General features: G+C 42.5%; 1 protein-coding gene across 1 annotated transcript in view; it reads right to left on the bottom strand.

Annotated features, from left to right (window-relative positions):
* pappaa (pregnancy-associated plasma protein A, pappalysin 1a) overlaps positions 1–15,242 on the bottom strand; it is a 94,097-nt gene that overhangs the window by 66,917 nt on the left and 11,938 nt on the right. The window contains exons 3-7 of the mRNA XM_071912651.2: positions 11,183–11,328; positions 10,540–10,833; positions 9,829–10,021; positions 9,406–9,527; positions 284–785 (exon numbers count right to left, since the gene is read on the bottom strand). Coding sequence (XP_071768752.1) covers positions 284–785; positions 9,406–9,527; positions 9,829–10,021; positions 10,540–10,833; positions 11,183–11,328 — 1,257 coding nt within the window. The remainder of the gene's footprint in view (positions 1–283; positions 786–9,405; positions 9,528–9,828; positions 10,022–10,539; positions 10,834–11,182; positions 11,329–15,242) is intronic.

Raw genomic sequence — 15,242 nt, 5'->3', positions numbered from 1 at the left:
CGCTTCACACCCTGACAAAGAACAACTTTAATATTTTTTTTATTTTTTTGTATTATTTCTCAACTCTCAAGGAATGTCAGGGAGGAGATTAAAGTTTTAGTCAGATAAATTGTGGGCATGTTTCAAAACAAAAGTGAAATCAATTCATAGTGGAACAGATAGTGCTGACTGCAGGTTTTCTTAGAATGTTATGCATGGTGCTGACACCCCACACACAATCACTGATGATTGATGTAGAACTATGTGCTTTTATTCCAGAATGTTCACCTACCAGGTCACTCACCTGTCTGTTAATCGGCGGGTAGGTTCATTCAAAATCAGACCATGTGGTGCGTGGGTGAAGGGCGGCTGGCGCAAGAGGCGGTAGCGTAGTGGTTGGCAGTGCCTACAGAGTGGGCAGTCAGGCTTAGATGCCAGGAGGGTGGCATCGATCTCTAGGTGCTGCTCCATAGTGAAGAACTGTACCCCGTAAACCTCTTCCTCTACGTCCAGCTTCAGGGTCAATGGCGTGTCACAGAAGACATTACTGGGGCCCAGTGAAAGGTTGTTCCCACTGACAGTCAGTAGCAAGATGTTGTGGATAGCCGGCAGCGCTGTTTCCTCCGGGCTGAAGAAGGTGACCCACACAGTGAGGGAGTCTGGCACCAGTGGGTAGGGGAACTCCAGCTGAAGCATGCAGCCCTGCTGGGGACACTCCGAGAGACCCACGGCGCCTTGCTCGATCCCTGCATTGGGGCTCCAGGTGCGCACGCTTGGCTCACAAGCCTGCTCCACATCTGGTGGGCCTGTGGGGTAAAATAGAGGAATGAGAGGAAAGAGGTGCAGTGTCAGACACAACATGTAAACAATCAAGAGACTTTAAATAATTCACAGACACAACAACATGACATCAAACACAAATCAGACACAACAAGCAAAGGTCATTTGGACTACTGCCTACACAAACATAATGAGTGATTGTTGAATTACATAAAGAGGTGTTATGGTAAGTACCAAAGATTTTATGCTACTGGTCCATAAATTCCTAGAAAGTGGCATAAAAAACATTCTCTGAACAATTAAGATAGTAATCTTATAGTAAATTACAAAGCTAATAGCATTTTTATGAGTGCTGACAGATCGAGAATTAACATCAATAATCTCTTTAGTGTATCTACAGTTCTTGCAACATCAAGATAGACGTGAAACTGAGAGTTCATTGTCAGTCCAGCTGCAGAGGAAAGGCAGAGCTGAGGTGTGTACCTTCTGAGAGGGGCCCTGTGCAGGGCTCTCACTTCAGCACGGTCATTACAACCTCTAACAGTCGCACTCCAGCCATATTTGGAGTCCACACACAGCTAACTCGCATTATCCCAAGTGACGTACACTAACATTCATCAAGCACTTTTAGAAGCCAGCAAGCGGCAGACACTATGTTCTCCCTCGATTTCCTTTTGTGCATTTCCAAGCTGGCAACCAACGAAGCCATTTGCTAACCTCATTTCTGGGCACCGCGCAAAATTCCAGTGTTTAATCAAGTGAGGACTGAATATGGTTTCCAAGCCACATTATCTCAACACATTTATTATTGTAAGTGTGTGTGTGGCCAGAGTAGAGGTAAGTTAAAGAAAAAAAGGAGAGAGAGAGAGAGAAGGAACTTAGATACTCCAAGAGCTTGCTTTGCTCGGCTCCCTCCTCATGTAGTCCTGGCTTTCTGGGTGAATTTTTCATTGAGTTTGCAAGGAAAGGAGCTGTAGCCACTGAAAATATTTTGTAATGTCAGCTGTTATGATGGGCCCTACTCCTGCTCTGGCTCTGCTGCTAATGTGGTTGGAGATTTAAGAGGAGACAGAATAGGGGTGTCATCCACTGTGTAACCTAAGGCAATGTAAACCATATTTTAAACATGCAGACACGCATCTATGACCATATTCCTTGTTCCACCTCCGCTGGCTGGTAGAGCTCAATCTGGGCATCTGTGATTTGAAAACCAACATCAAAACCATGAATAATTTAAATGCAAACATTTTCTTAATTTTAGATAGAGAAGCTACCTGTATTAGGTCAACAAAATGTACATGCATCATACATATACTTCAATTTAACTCTCTCAGCCCTCAAATATTCACAGTGAAACATATGCCCCCAAAAAATGCATTTCAGCTCCTCACTGCTACATAAACAGCCCAGCTCAGAAGTGTTTGACCTAGAATTCCCTCAGAGCCGGTAGAGAGGCCCTCAAGGTGACTGAATCATCCAGACCTGTGCTTTGAATATGAGCCTTGCTTTCTCTGTTGATTAGCTGATCCCATCTGGGTATTAGCCTGTCTACAAAAACACCCATTCTAGGAAAAAAAGAGTGAAAGACAGTGGGCATAATTCCAGCGTAATTGCAGTTAGGTTGAATGTGGGCCATTGTGTCTGTTAGGAGTGGGGAAAGGTGACTGAAACAGGGATCGATATTGAACCTCATAGTAATTTTAGGGGTCAGTATTACTCTCCCTCAAGCAGAAAGGCACCTTGCTGCCTCCGGAGTAGAATGATTGCAACTAGCTTGTGGGAAAAGTGGCGCAGCGGTCCTGCATGCATTCTGAGAGCTCCGCATTAAACCACACTAGCTAGCTACACTTGGCCAACCATGTAACTAACAATGTGCTGGTTCCAATACATTGTGTAAACGAGGCAACAGTAAACATATTGTCCCCTATGAATGATGCAGTGCCAATCAATAACAAATATGTTGTTTCTTGTAACTATAGCACAATAGCAACTGTAGCACCCTCCTCAGGCCAATCAGTGTAATTTTGAAAATGCTGGAAGGCAGTGGTGAGATGCATCATTCCTCACTGAAATCCGACTAGTGGTGTCTGAGATATCTTGTGTGACAGATGAAAAAAACAAACTAACAAATAAACGAACAAACTAATGAACAAACTAACAAACGAACAGATGGAGACCAATCCATAGTCCTATGGGGGACAATAAAACTGTTAGTAGTTCCCTGTCAGTAGTTCCCTATTAAGTTCGATTTTCATAATAATGGAACTAAGTAAGCTAGATAGCTTCCTAACCTTGCTGGCCTAGCCTAAACCTCCACCTAGCACCACCCAAACCTCCTCTATTTGTTGGCGAGTTGTCAACAGGATTAATCCATTTCCTTGTTTTGTTTTTCCACACTACACAAGAAGAAGTTACCATTTCCTCTACCGAAAATAAAATCTAAACAAACAGACCCCATTCACTTCAATTGGTTGGGAGAAGACTGAGATTGAACTGTAGTCGCTAACATGCTAGGTGTTTGGTGGTTATGCAAACTTCAATGAAGTTTTGACTCTAGAGTGTTCCTTTAAATTTACACTGTTGTGGTCTGCAGCAGCCTCTTTTCAGCTTCTTTTACAATTATTTGGATTGTGTCCTGACATGAAGCTATCAGAGGATATGATCATGTTTGATTTTCATGATGCAGTCAGCTAAATAATGGTTGGCTGGCGAAGAGTAGCTCCTGGCTAGGTGGTGGTGCCTGCCCACCAACCAGTCACAATCCGTCGGCTCTGGAGAACCATACCGTTCCACAAAAAGTCCAGCGAGACGGATGAATAAACAGAGAGGGATATGTCCAGGCATGCACTCTTATGCTTTCTAAGAAGCGTCTGGCTCTGCCTCTCACTATCGATGACTCACTGTCACACTCTGCTACACACTTCCTCATACAGTAGGCAGACATTCATCCCCCCAACCTTCTACCCCTGACACACACACACACACACACACACACACACACACACCACAGCATTGGCCTAGGTTATAGCGGCTGCACGTCATGAATTTATGCCATGACCCTTACACAGAGGGCATGAAGACTGGCTGTAGAGTGGAAATAAGTCTCTCTTTGCATTTGGTCTCTAGAAATAAAAGCTTTCTACCATGTTTCACAAGTTTTTTGTCTCTGATGATGTGATCAGAACTTTTTCCATATCTTAATTTGGGCAACATAAACAGTTCCCTAGAGGTTGGTATGTGGAGTGGGTGATGGACCAAGATGAGTGATGAGTTAAACAGAAGGATCCCATCAGGGTGACAGCCATTTATCCTCTAAGCACTCAATATCTGCACGCATTTGCCTTGGAGTTTCGCCATTATTTTCTTGCAGTACTCATCTTTTCCCATTCCTTTTTGCTATTCCAGATCAACCTCAGTAGCTTTTGGTCAAAATCAAGGGGCAGAAAAAGAACATGTCTTTGTTCTGGCTCAAAGACACTTTAATGGGATACAACAGTTTTACAGGATATGGTAGGGAATTACAGCAACATTAGACAATGAAATGAATTAGTACACTAGATTTGATAACTACAAATCCACTGCTACCAGGGCATTACAGAGCCGAATAGGAGAAACCAGTAATGTCATTACAATTGTTAAAAACTTTGGAGCAGCTTTGGAATCTTTGCAGCAGTGAAAATGTTCTTTGGTTGACCAAAGTGCTACTGAAGAATTGGTGGGTTCTGGGAGATTGCTATTTGAAACAGTCTGTCCATCAAGGCAATGGGGCACAGGATTATGCATCGGGGAAGGGTTTCGATGAAGATTTTGCTAAGACTTTGCATCACATATTATGTAATAAGGACCCAGGCATGGTTTTTGCTCACATTGGTTGTGTTTCTCTTGTTCGTGTCATGGACCCAGGACATGGCATAAGCCAGAGTCAAATGAGTCCAACCCTCTTTCCTTAAACGATGACAGACAGACAAAGCCACACATGGCATCACACAAACCAGCAAGGCCTGACACTACACTGCTTTGAAAGGAGGCTTCTAATAAAGAAAGATTGGCCTCAAAACCAGGCCCTTCCAGGTCACACAGGAACACACACACACAAACACACACACACACACACACATATGCATGCTATTAGCAAGACACTTATTGAGTAAATCCATACAAACACACACACAAGCATAAACATTATGTAGATATATTGTACATGCATGTGACGTACGGGTGCATATTACTAAACCTTCACTGAGCAACTCCATGTGCACTTATACATAAACAGAAGCATGCATGCACATAGAGCTATGCACACACACACACACACACATTCTCTCACACACATACTATGGCAAACACATACACATTTTGGATCTTTCACATCCATTCATGCACACTGCTGGTTTCAATCAGCCCAGGATCCTCCCTTGTGAATGTCACTAACCACATGCAATTCTCTTAACTATCTTGGGTGGTTTCCACCCCCCGCCCCCACCCCCACCCCCCCTCTGAATCCATGTGTGCGTTTTTTCTCTTTTTTAGTCTTGCCTTTTTTTCCTCCAGCCATATTTCTCTGGGGCATAGAGTAGTAAAGATTTATGAGAGGTGCTCTGGCTCTCTCTGGCCACGCCAATGTTTCCCAGTCAAGTAGTGTGAGGACACAGACCACAAGTCCTTAGCTAACAGGTGCCATGTGTACGCATGAATGCTCACGAATGCACACACACACACACACACACACACACACACACATACGCACACAAAACATATACAGGTAGGGAGGCACGTGCACAGCGCGTTCCAGCCACACACACATCCACACACACCCACAGAGGTCCAGCCACTACACACACATATATAGTTCCATACACACACACACACACACACACACTGCACACATGTACATGCTTACCAATACAAACACTTACAGTAGTTTGGAGGCATTGCATTATCAGAGTGTCTATTGGAAGTGCTGGCCATAATAACTAACTGCTGCAGAGGACACATTTGCACAAACACAGCAGGAAATAGCAGCTGTTACGTCCAGTGACAGAGTAGCCTGAGCAGGGTAAACGGGGAGAGGGGAGCTGGAGGCTGCCGCAAACAGGGACCCCTTCCAAGAGGGAAAATAGAGTGAGGTTTACACACACAGCACGTTAGACAAGCCCAGACTTGCCTCTTGTACACACACCATAACCTGTGTGCAAGCAAGGTCCAGCGACTTTAGAGAATCTAAAGAGCATCCACACACACAGCCACACAAACATATACTCATGGATACACACACCATTACGGCCTGTGTGATCCTGTGCCCAGTGAGTCAATGAGTTCATTTTTAGCCATGTGCAGTCAGACACTGATCACATATCCATGGATTGATGGATGGAGTTTTTTCTCATGTAGCTCGTGTAAAACTCTGAAATGAGCACAACACAATGCAATTTCAAAGTACTTAAAAGTAGAAAAGTGTTCAGCACCTGACATAAGCAGTTCCCACTCATTGGTTTACTGAATTTATTTGATGTCGTGCCTCACTGAGCACTAAGGTGAATATATGACGTGATGTTTGATTATTTGGCAACAGAAAATTAAGTAAATTGGACCAAGTGTTTCTATTCAATTTTGTTTCCCAAGTTATTCTGCTATGTTCAACTTGTGATAAAAGTTTTGGGCAGTAGCCAACTGGTTGCCTGAAGTTGTTCATGGTTACATCACCAGATCACCACATCATATATTAGAATCTATCACCTTAGAGCTCAGTGAGGCACGATGTAACAAAAGAGGCACATCACTTAGCGCTACTTATGTCAGGTGGTGGAACACTTTTGTATGTACTTAGTTTAGCACATTATGACTGTACACTTTGAAGTTACATTGTGTTTTTACACCATTGTAAGTATGTTACGTATTAGGGAGATTTACCTACACAATAATATTGTGTACTTACAATACTTTTCCATAGGTTAATATACAGGTGTGTAAGGCTGTTGTTACCCTATTAAAAATGCATTTTTGTTTTATGTATTATGGTAGTTCATATTTCATAAAGCAATGAAGCACCAGTAACCAAAATAAAATATGCATTTTCCCTCTTATTCTCCTCAGAATCTAGTAAACATTTGCGCAGGCACTGATGTCTTTTGAACTAGTCACAATGGAAGATTCTGATAACTAATCAGCACACAAGTATCTTGCATGTCTAAACTTAATGAATATGTATATCAAGGGGTGACAGTTGTAAGGCAACTGCAAAAATGTAGGAGGTACATCATTGAAAAGACTCTCTGTCTTTGATTTCCTAAACCAGAAAACAACAATTTCTCCTTGTATATGCTCTTATAACATGTAGGAAAAACAGCATGTATTAACTTCTCACTGTGGAAGAGGACGATAGAAGGCACACATGCGGAGAGGGAATTCAATGTTTCTTTTCATGACCATTTTTGACGATGGCTTAGAATTGAGTTGAAAAAAATCTATGATTCTCTTGTTCCCAAGGCAAAAATAAAAAATAAATGATGATCATGCCCATTTCAGTAGAAATGTTGCCCAATTTCCATTACAGTAGACAAAGCCCGTAGGAAATTTATTCGCTGTCATATTAAACATCTACTTTTAATCTGCCTGCGAAAATACCATTCCTCTTTTTTTCCCTCAAACTGTTGACATGTAAGACAGCACTACTACTGTGCCAAACTCACATGCATGGCAGCAAATATTGGTAAATTGTGTACAGAGTTGGAAACAGCTGCGTGCATTTTTTTTTTTTCTCTTTTTTGCCTGTGGTGACGGTCTGTAGCCTTAGTAGATTCGGGCCTCAGTGCCTATTTAATGTCACCATCATAAATGTCAGTCACTCTTACATTGTCAACTTTTTTGTCAGTTACTCTGTCAGTGTCAATCAGCCAAATAGCTGGAGGAAATCATGTGGTCTGAAATGCAAGGGAATAAGGACTGGGGTCACAGGCCTATAGTGGGTCTACAGACTTTAGATTTGGAAAATGGATTACCTTCTTCAACAACACCTACCTGCTCATCAGTGGGCTGCAAGAGATTCAAGTTGGTGAGTATTACTTGCGGTTGTAATACTTATAGTCTTTGTGACTATTTGAGTGTTTTTTTTTTGTGATATTGTTTGCTCTTCATGACACTGTTAATGTTTGCTTTTCATTGTGCCGATATTCTCAAATGGCGGCCGTTCTGAAATGTAAATGTAAATAGTTCCAGCCAATAAATGAAGCTTAGGCAATGATGGTGATGAGGCTTTTGTGCTTTCTTGCTAGTTATGACTGTGCACTTGCTGTATATCAGACAGAGTCTTATTTTACCCCATCTACTGTCATTCCTACTGCTGGATTATTGTGTTAGTAGTAGTTCCCCTGGTCGATGCAATGTTTATCCAGTCATGTACTTTATTAGTTCATGTGGGGGAAAAAGGCCTGACAGCGTCTTTGTCTTCCTTGACATTTTAGAGTCGGATGTAGGTTAATAAAGCCAAAAGATTAAATGATATGTGTTGTGTGCACATGGTGAGTTTGTGCAAGAGAGAGAGAGAGAGAAAAAGAGAGGGAGAGTGACTTCACACTACTGGCTCAAATGTTCTGATTGGCAAATTGGCTGCTGATTATATAGTAGGTAAAATATAAGAGCGCAGACTTACACACAGACTTTATAGTAGGTAAAATATATACAGTATATGTGATGTTATAATATATAAAAGCACTACAATTATAAACATCACAAGCTAAAATATATAGCAGATTTACAAACTGTTAGAACAACATGCGCACGCACACACACAAACTCATGTGCACGCGCACACACACACAAACACACACACACACACACACACACACACATACATTCCAGACTATGCTTAATGCTGCCGCTGCCAGAGCCAGAGAGTGATCAGAGGTGCACAGATGGGACAACTATTTTTAAAGCCCAAATACCTCATCCCTAATGCTTGTCCCTGTACAGTTGTTCTAATATGGATCACTAACAGGGCAAGAGTGGCAAGAAAAAATTGGGGAAAAAAGGCTATTTCTGGAATCATGCTGATTTCAGCATTTATTGTACTCAAATTCTCCTAAACAAAAAAGGAGAAAAAATGGAAATTGAAGCTACGGACATGATCTGTGAACTCCTGTCTTGGCCATGAGCCCTCATGTGGGAATTGTGGTACCATACAGCTCCATCCATTGGGAAGCGACCTCCCTTGTTCCCCCCATGTTGTCCCACGGCTCATGTCAAGGGTCGTGAATCCAATGAGTCATTTGCATGTTTTGGGGTTGAGTCAGTGACCAAAATATTTGCATGTTGGAGCACTGACTCAGAAAACCAAGAAAAGGGAAACCTCAAAGGCATTGGAAGCTCATTTATGTGGGACAGATACTTTGTGGATGAGAGTTGGGTTTGCTTAGCTTTCATGTAAAATGTCTTTTCAATAAAAATACATACAGAGTAATAAAGAGCCAGTGTACTGTAAAGGTAAAAACATATTGACAATATGTTGAGCATCTACAGCAAGTACAGTTGAGCCATTGCTTGGACACAACAACTGTCCAACTTACGAACCAACTACCAACTTACAATGACAGTACACAACGTCATGCAACCAAACCAGTTTTGACAAAAGATTCAAAAACTATATCTTACCTTCAGCCTCCCGGGGGGACCAGTGTCCGGAGGGGGCGCAGGGTCGTGGGGAGGAGGAGTTGGAGGCATACTGCAGCAGAACTCTCCCCTCAGTGCATTTATCACACACTGATCCCACTTCTCTAGGAAACCAACAGACAGGCACAGCAACCAACTTAGATACAGTCCAAATACATATGTCATTCATATAACATTCATATAATGAAAAATGATGTGAAATGTAAAACTGTATTACAAATATAGTGTTAAATTATATGACAAATGAGATCTAAACATAATACGGTGGTGCCAACTATTTGGTCCAGTTTTAAACCAAATCATAAAACATGACAATATCATGTAATAAAGGTACGTAATCCCTTTATCTCCTTTAATACCATACACCATTTTCCTCTCACTGCCACCCTTTCTAGCTCATTTCACCTGTCATAAAAGTGTCCAGATATGGGTGGGAACCATTCCAGGGTGATGGCACTGTGATGCTGCTCAACCACTTGGGGTGCCATGGGCACTGGAGGTGGTTTGGTGGCAGGTTGCCAGGTCTGGTAGATGAGGTCCAGGTAGCAGTGCATCCTGGCCACCTGGTTCAGCGTGAACGAGTCTGTACAGGCATCATCTGCAAGAGGAAGAGGAAGAGGAAGAGGAAGTCAGTCAGTGCGTGAGGTGGGTGATTGTAGGGTTTGGGGACTGATATGTAAAAAGATAGTGACAGAAAGAAGGAAGATGGGTATTGGATAATTCCAAAGGTTTTCATTATCAGATCACATGCATGAGGAAAAACCCCTGTCCTTATTTAGCATTATCCTTATGCAATCTAAACATACAATGAACTTTGGGCAGTCAATAAGTGAGCCAATTTAACTATGACAAGATGTTTAACCTTTCCAAAACACATGAGCGACATGAGATGGTGAGTCCCCCGCTGTGTTTTCCCCATGAAATGTCCCTGCTAGATTCCACACTTGTCTCAGTATGCACACATTTGTGGCACACGGGGTCAAGGTACGGTGCGCTAGCAAATTCCTTCTTGGCGATCTCTGTGTGCAAGTATACATGTGAGAGGTGTGTGTGTGTGTGTGTGTAGTGCTTCTCCCAGGTAAGTAGCAAAGCATGTGTGTGGAGGCTCAACCTCACCTGCATAGCTCATGTAGTTGTTAAATGGGGTGTGTGTGAAGTGTCGGCAGCCGCAGGTCTCGTTGCCCGGCTCAGGATCATGGCAGCCTTTGTATTTGGGCGTGGGGTTGGTGTCTGCACACAGATCTCCAGTCTCCAGTGAGGGCTCAGTCTCCAAACATGCATCATTACACGACTCGATCTCTGATATACCCCGAAACACGTGGTAAAGCCCCAGACTGTGGCCGATCTCATGGACCATTGTGTCAGTGTGACCAAATGTACCATAGAAAGAAGGGTTCAGCACAATTCCACCTGAGAAAAAAATGGAAGAACACGCACACACATAAGTACATGATGTATCTTGCAAACACTCTCAAGTGCGTCCACACACAACACAAACGCCTGTTCCTAGTGTAGTGTAAAATAGGTGTGGAACAGGAGTAGGATTCAGACAATGCATTATTCATGTGCCTACTCAGCTTCATTATCACCTTCCTCCATGTTAGAGCAGAGATAAAGACAGAAACTGCTTGGGGCTTGAACTGTAATTACTCAAAATCAACAATCTGGCCTGCCAAAGAAGGGATGTGTGCATGTACTTGAGTGTGTGCGTGTGGGTGTGCTGCATGACTGCATGTATGTGCTTGTGTTTGTCTCCTACCTAAATGTGTCAGGGCTTCTTTGTCCCAGGGCCAAGTGGCAACCCCCGCCAGATCTTCATCAGATGAATTGGCAAAGAAGACATTCAGGTGAGTGGAGCCATCCAAATTTAGGATCTCTTTCAACTCCTTCACATCCAAATAGGCTCTGGAGAACGGAAAGGAGAGAGAAAGAGAGTATTTTAGATTAAGTCGTTTCAGAATGAGGATAGTTTATTCCTAATGAATGTAGCTCTCACCAAGGCAAGGTATTTCAAATTACAATTGTCTCCATGGCCAGAAAAGGTTGACCTTCACAAAGGACCCTTCAGGTCACACTACAGAGCTTCAGAAAAAAGCTCCTGTTGAATTCAGATACAGCTTGAAAAAAATATTAGAGGCTGCAGGTAGACCTTACACCAAAAAAAATGAAGGTTGACTTCAGACAAATCAGCTCTCAGTTCTTTTGACTCGGTGTGACTGCCAGGGCCACCATTAAGATGGTGCAAGGCACTGAGCCCAGGGGGTCCAACAGAGCCCATATAGACTGATCAATTATGGGGCAACTGCTTTTCAGAAGTCATAAGTAGGGCCCATACTTAGGGGTGAATAAAAGTGTATTTTTTAATGATAAAATATCTCCTCTGAGCAAGCATTTACATATGCTCTATCTTCAAAGCAAATAATTAAATAATTATTTTTTAACTGTTTAGCTAGTAAATGACACATGGATATGCACTGGCTGTACGTACGGATGTACGTATGCAGCTAGCGCATTTAAATCACACTCCCAAACTGAAATCACTTCACTAGACTTGTATATATGTTTCATAAAAAATCATATTTAAACATTATTTTTTGTTAGCACAGCAATGAGGCTAGGGACAAGTGTCCCTGCAGCAACACTGGTTCAGCTTTTTTTGGTTCCACCTAGCGCAAAATGTGTTTTTGGCATCTTTTGTGATAACATTCCAATTCAAACTGACATTAAAAAGTCAACCTGAGGTTTCAGTGATTGTTCAGGTATTTTCCCTGATTTTCTGATGCATCCCACCCATAACATTAAGTTCTGTCCTGGGCCCTGGGAATACTGACAGCAGCCCTATTAATTGCAATCATACAGCGCAATAAGATATCATTCCAGCAGTGAAACTGTCATTCATTTTCTGAACACATCAAAAAAGTGTTTCTCTAAGAGCCCAGCTGGTGGTCCTGGCAGACAGCATCGACAAGCTCAGTCATCTCTTGGAAGAGTGAATAATCTGTTGCAAATGTTGAAGTGTCAGTTCATTTCATTCCAAGGCTTTGGAAATGGATATGCAATAGATACAGTAACAGGAATTTATCTGAAACAAAACATGACATTGGCCCTAGTATCACAAATTAGATCCCCTTCGGATGTTTTGACCCAGTTTGTGTGACCCACTTGCCCGCCTCGTGTTTGTATGTGCTTGGATCATAAGATTTAGTGCAACAACACTGAGGCTGGAACAACATGCCTTCATGGAACTGTGCAGTGCTGTGCAAACTAAACGCCTTGACCCCGTACAGCAGGGATCGACGGCCATGCGCCATGGAGGGAAGAGTCTGCAGGTTTTCATTCCACCCAAACACCCCAGTGATTTCACCGATTAGTTCCTCATCTCTGGTTGAAGGTGTGCTAATCAGTGAAATCAGCTGGTTTAGTGTTTGGTTGCAATGAAAACCTGCACCCTCAGCCCTCCATGGCACATGGTTGCCTATCCCTGCTGTACAGTATCTAACATACGGAAGATACCGTGTTGGACGGGTAGCATGTGTGTCAAAAGCCAATTTTTGTAGATGAGTCATTTAAGAAGATCCCCTTTTGCATGGGCTGGGGGTACGAAGTTGCACATGGATGAAGGGGAGAGGTGGGAGGTGAGAGTGAAGTGGGGTACTCAGACCGGCACGGAAGCGGTGAAAAGCAGAGTGATGGATGGAGGAGGTTGAAACATGTGGCTATAAACATGCACACAAACAAGGGCATTGTAAACACAAGACAGGACAGTGTTATGTATGTCATCAGTGAAATTTCTGGTGCCAAACAAGTTGATGGTAAATTGGAGCACCATCCCTAACAGATAGATAGATAGATAGATAGATAGATAGATAGATAGATAGATAGATAGATAGATAGATAGATAGATAGATAGATAGATAGATAGATAGATAGATAGATAGATAGATAGATAGATAGATAGATAGATAGATAGATAGATAGATTAAAGGATCATTAAAGGATCATTTTCAACCTGGGCCTTATTTTCCTAGTTTTAGCCATCATGACGATTGATTGTGTTCAACATGTCAACACTGTAGGGCTTTATGTTCCTCCAGGTCGCTGGTAGTGCTGCTCTCCAATACACACAAGAAGACTGCTCAAGTACTCAGTGTGAGTGTTATTATGTTGAAAGGACGTGTTTTAATCACTTCTTGGGTTCAACTGTTGGAGCTTGAGTTTGTATTGGAGAGCAGCACTACCAGCAAACTGAAGCTACATAAAGCTCTACAGTGAAACAAGTGACTAACTTTTGAACACAATCAATCGTCATGATGGCAAAAACTAGGAAAATAAAGCCCGGATTGAAAATAACTGGCATTGTCCTTTAACAATAATAATAATTCCATTATGTGGCCCTAAACCACGGCCCAGAATGTTTATGCCATGGGCCGGCACTGGATATGGTGAGAGCACGAGGACAAGCTGCTCCCTCAGTTACTTTGTAATCAAGTGTCAATGGGTTATAACTCTACATTAGTGTGAAAATCATGGAAATGGTTGGATACATCACAATGACTATTTTATGTTGTTGTATGTTTATGTTTGCACTCATACTCCAAGGACACAGATTAAACAAATCAATTATTGTGAGAAGTTATATATTATATGATGAAGTACCACATGGCCAGTGATCCTAGATCAGGATTTCTCTAATACGGACCGATGTGATTTGGAGATTTAAGACCACCAATGCAACCTGCATACATAGCTACAAGAAATGTTTCGTAACATCTCTTCAACCCTTGTTGGACAAGTCCCTCTGCCTCAAATCATAAGCTGGATAAGGAGCTGCTTGGTGAAGATGCAGCGTTCCCTCAAAACAGACATGTTTTGGATAAAGGGTTTCCTTGTAGCAAATGCTTTTTTTCGAGCCTATGATTGAACAAGTGGGGGCACTCACTGGGGCCAGGTCTAAGGAGAGAAAGAGAGAACAGATGATATAAGGTCCCTCTTCCTAATAATTTCAGGAATTTCATTATTTCCTCAGAAAATATTTGTCCAGCTTTTTTGGACGTGCATGGGGGAAAAAGGGTCATGGTTTGATGCTGAGATGAGTTAGTCAGCGATGGATAAGAGCAGCACTACTACTGTAGGGTCAAAGCCTAACTAATCTGAGTTAAATTATATCTAATGCCCTTGGCCTTGTTATAAAAACACAATGTGCATCAGATGTGAATGGATGGACGGACGCACACGGGGCGCTTAGAGTGAAAACAGACAGTTTTCGCATGGCCAAATGAAAAAAGGCCCTCTCTCCCTCTCCCTCTCTCTCTCTCTCTCTCTTTGAGTGTGTGTGCGTGCGCGTGTGTGTGTGTGCATGTGTGTGTTCCAGATTTCACACTATTATTCTAATTGCGGGCCTGATCATGCTAGTAAACATTTGGCAGGGCACTTGAGGCTGTGGTCAGCAGCCACTGTAGGAAGTTTGTAGAGATATCCGGTGACTGAATCATGTTCATGTTTATAGATGAGCATGGATAGTTTTGGCCTTTCAAACACGCTCTGTCTTTCTTTCTGTCCATCTACATCTTACTCAAGCCTCCTTGCCAATAACCCTTTACCCCACTATGCCCCCCAACCCCACGCCCCCGGCACTCTCTCTCTCTCACACACCCCTCAACTATTTCCGCATCCCATAGCCCCTGTCCCCCTCTCTTGCTTCTCATCATACATTTTTCAGCAGAGATGAGCCACTTGGGAAGGACAGGATTTTCCATGCATTTAAACACACCACTTTTCAGGCATGTCCTGGGAAAAAACTTTAAATGACTTATGAAGAG

This window comes from Centroberyx gerrardi, chromosome 2 (assembly GCF_048128805.1).
Source record: "Centroberyx gerrardi isolate f3 chromosome 2, fCenGer3.hap1.cur.20231027, whole genome shotgun sequence".
Taxonomy (NCBI): Eukaryota; Metazoa; Chordata; class Actinopteri; order Beryciformes; family Berycidae; genus Centroberyx; species Centroberyx gerrardi.
The sequence above is the reverse complement of the archived record's forward strand: the minus strand, read 5'-3'. Positions and strand labels throughout refer to the sequence as shown.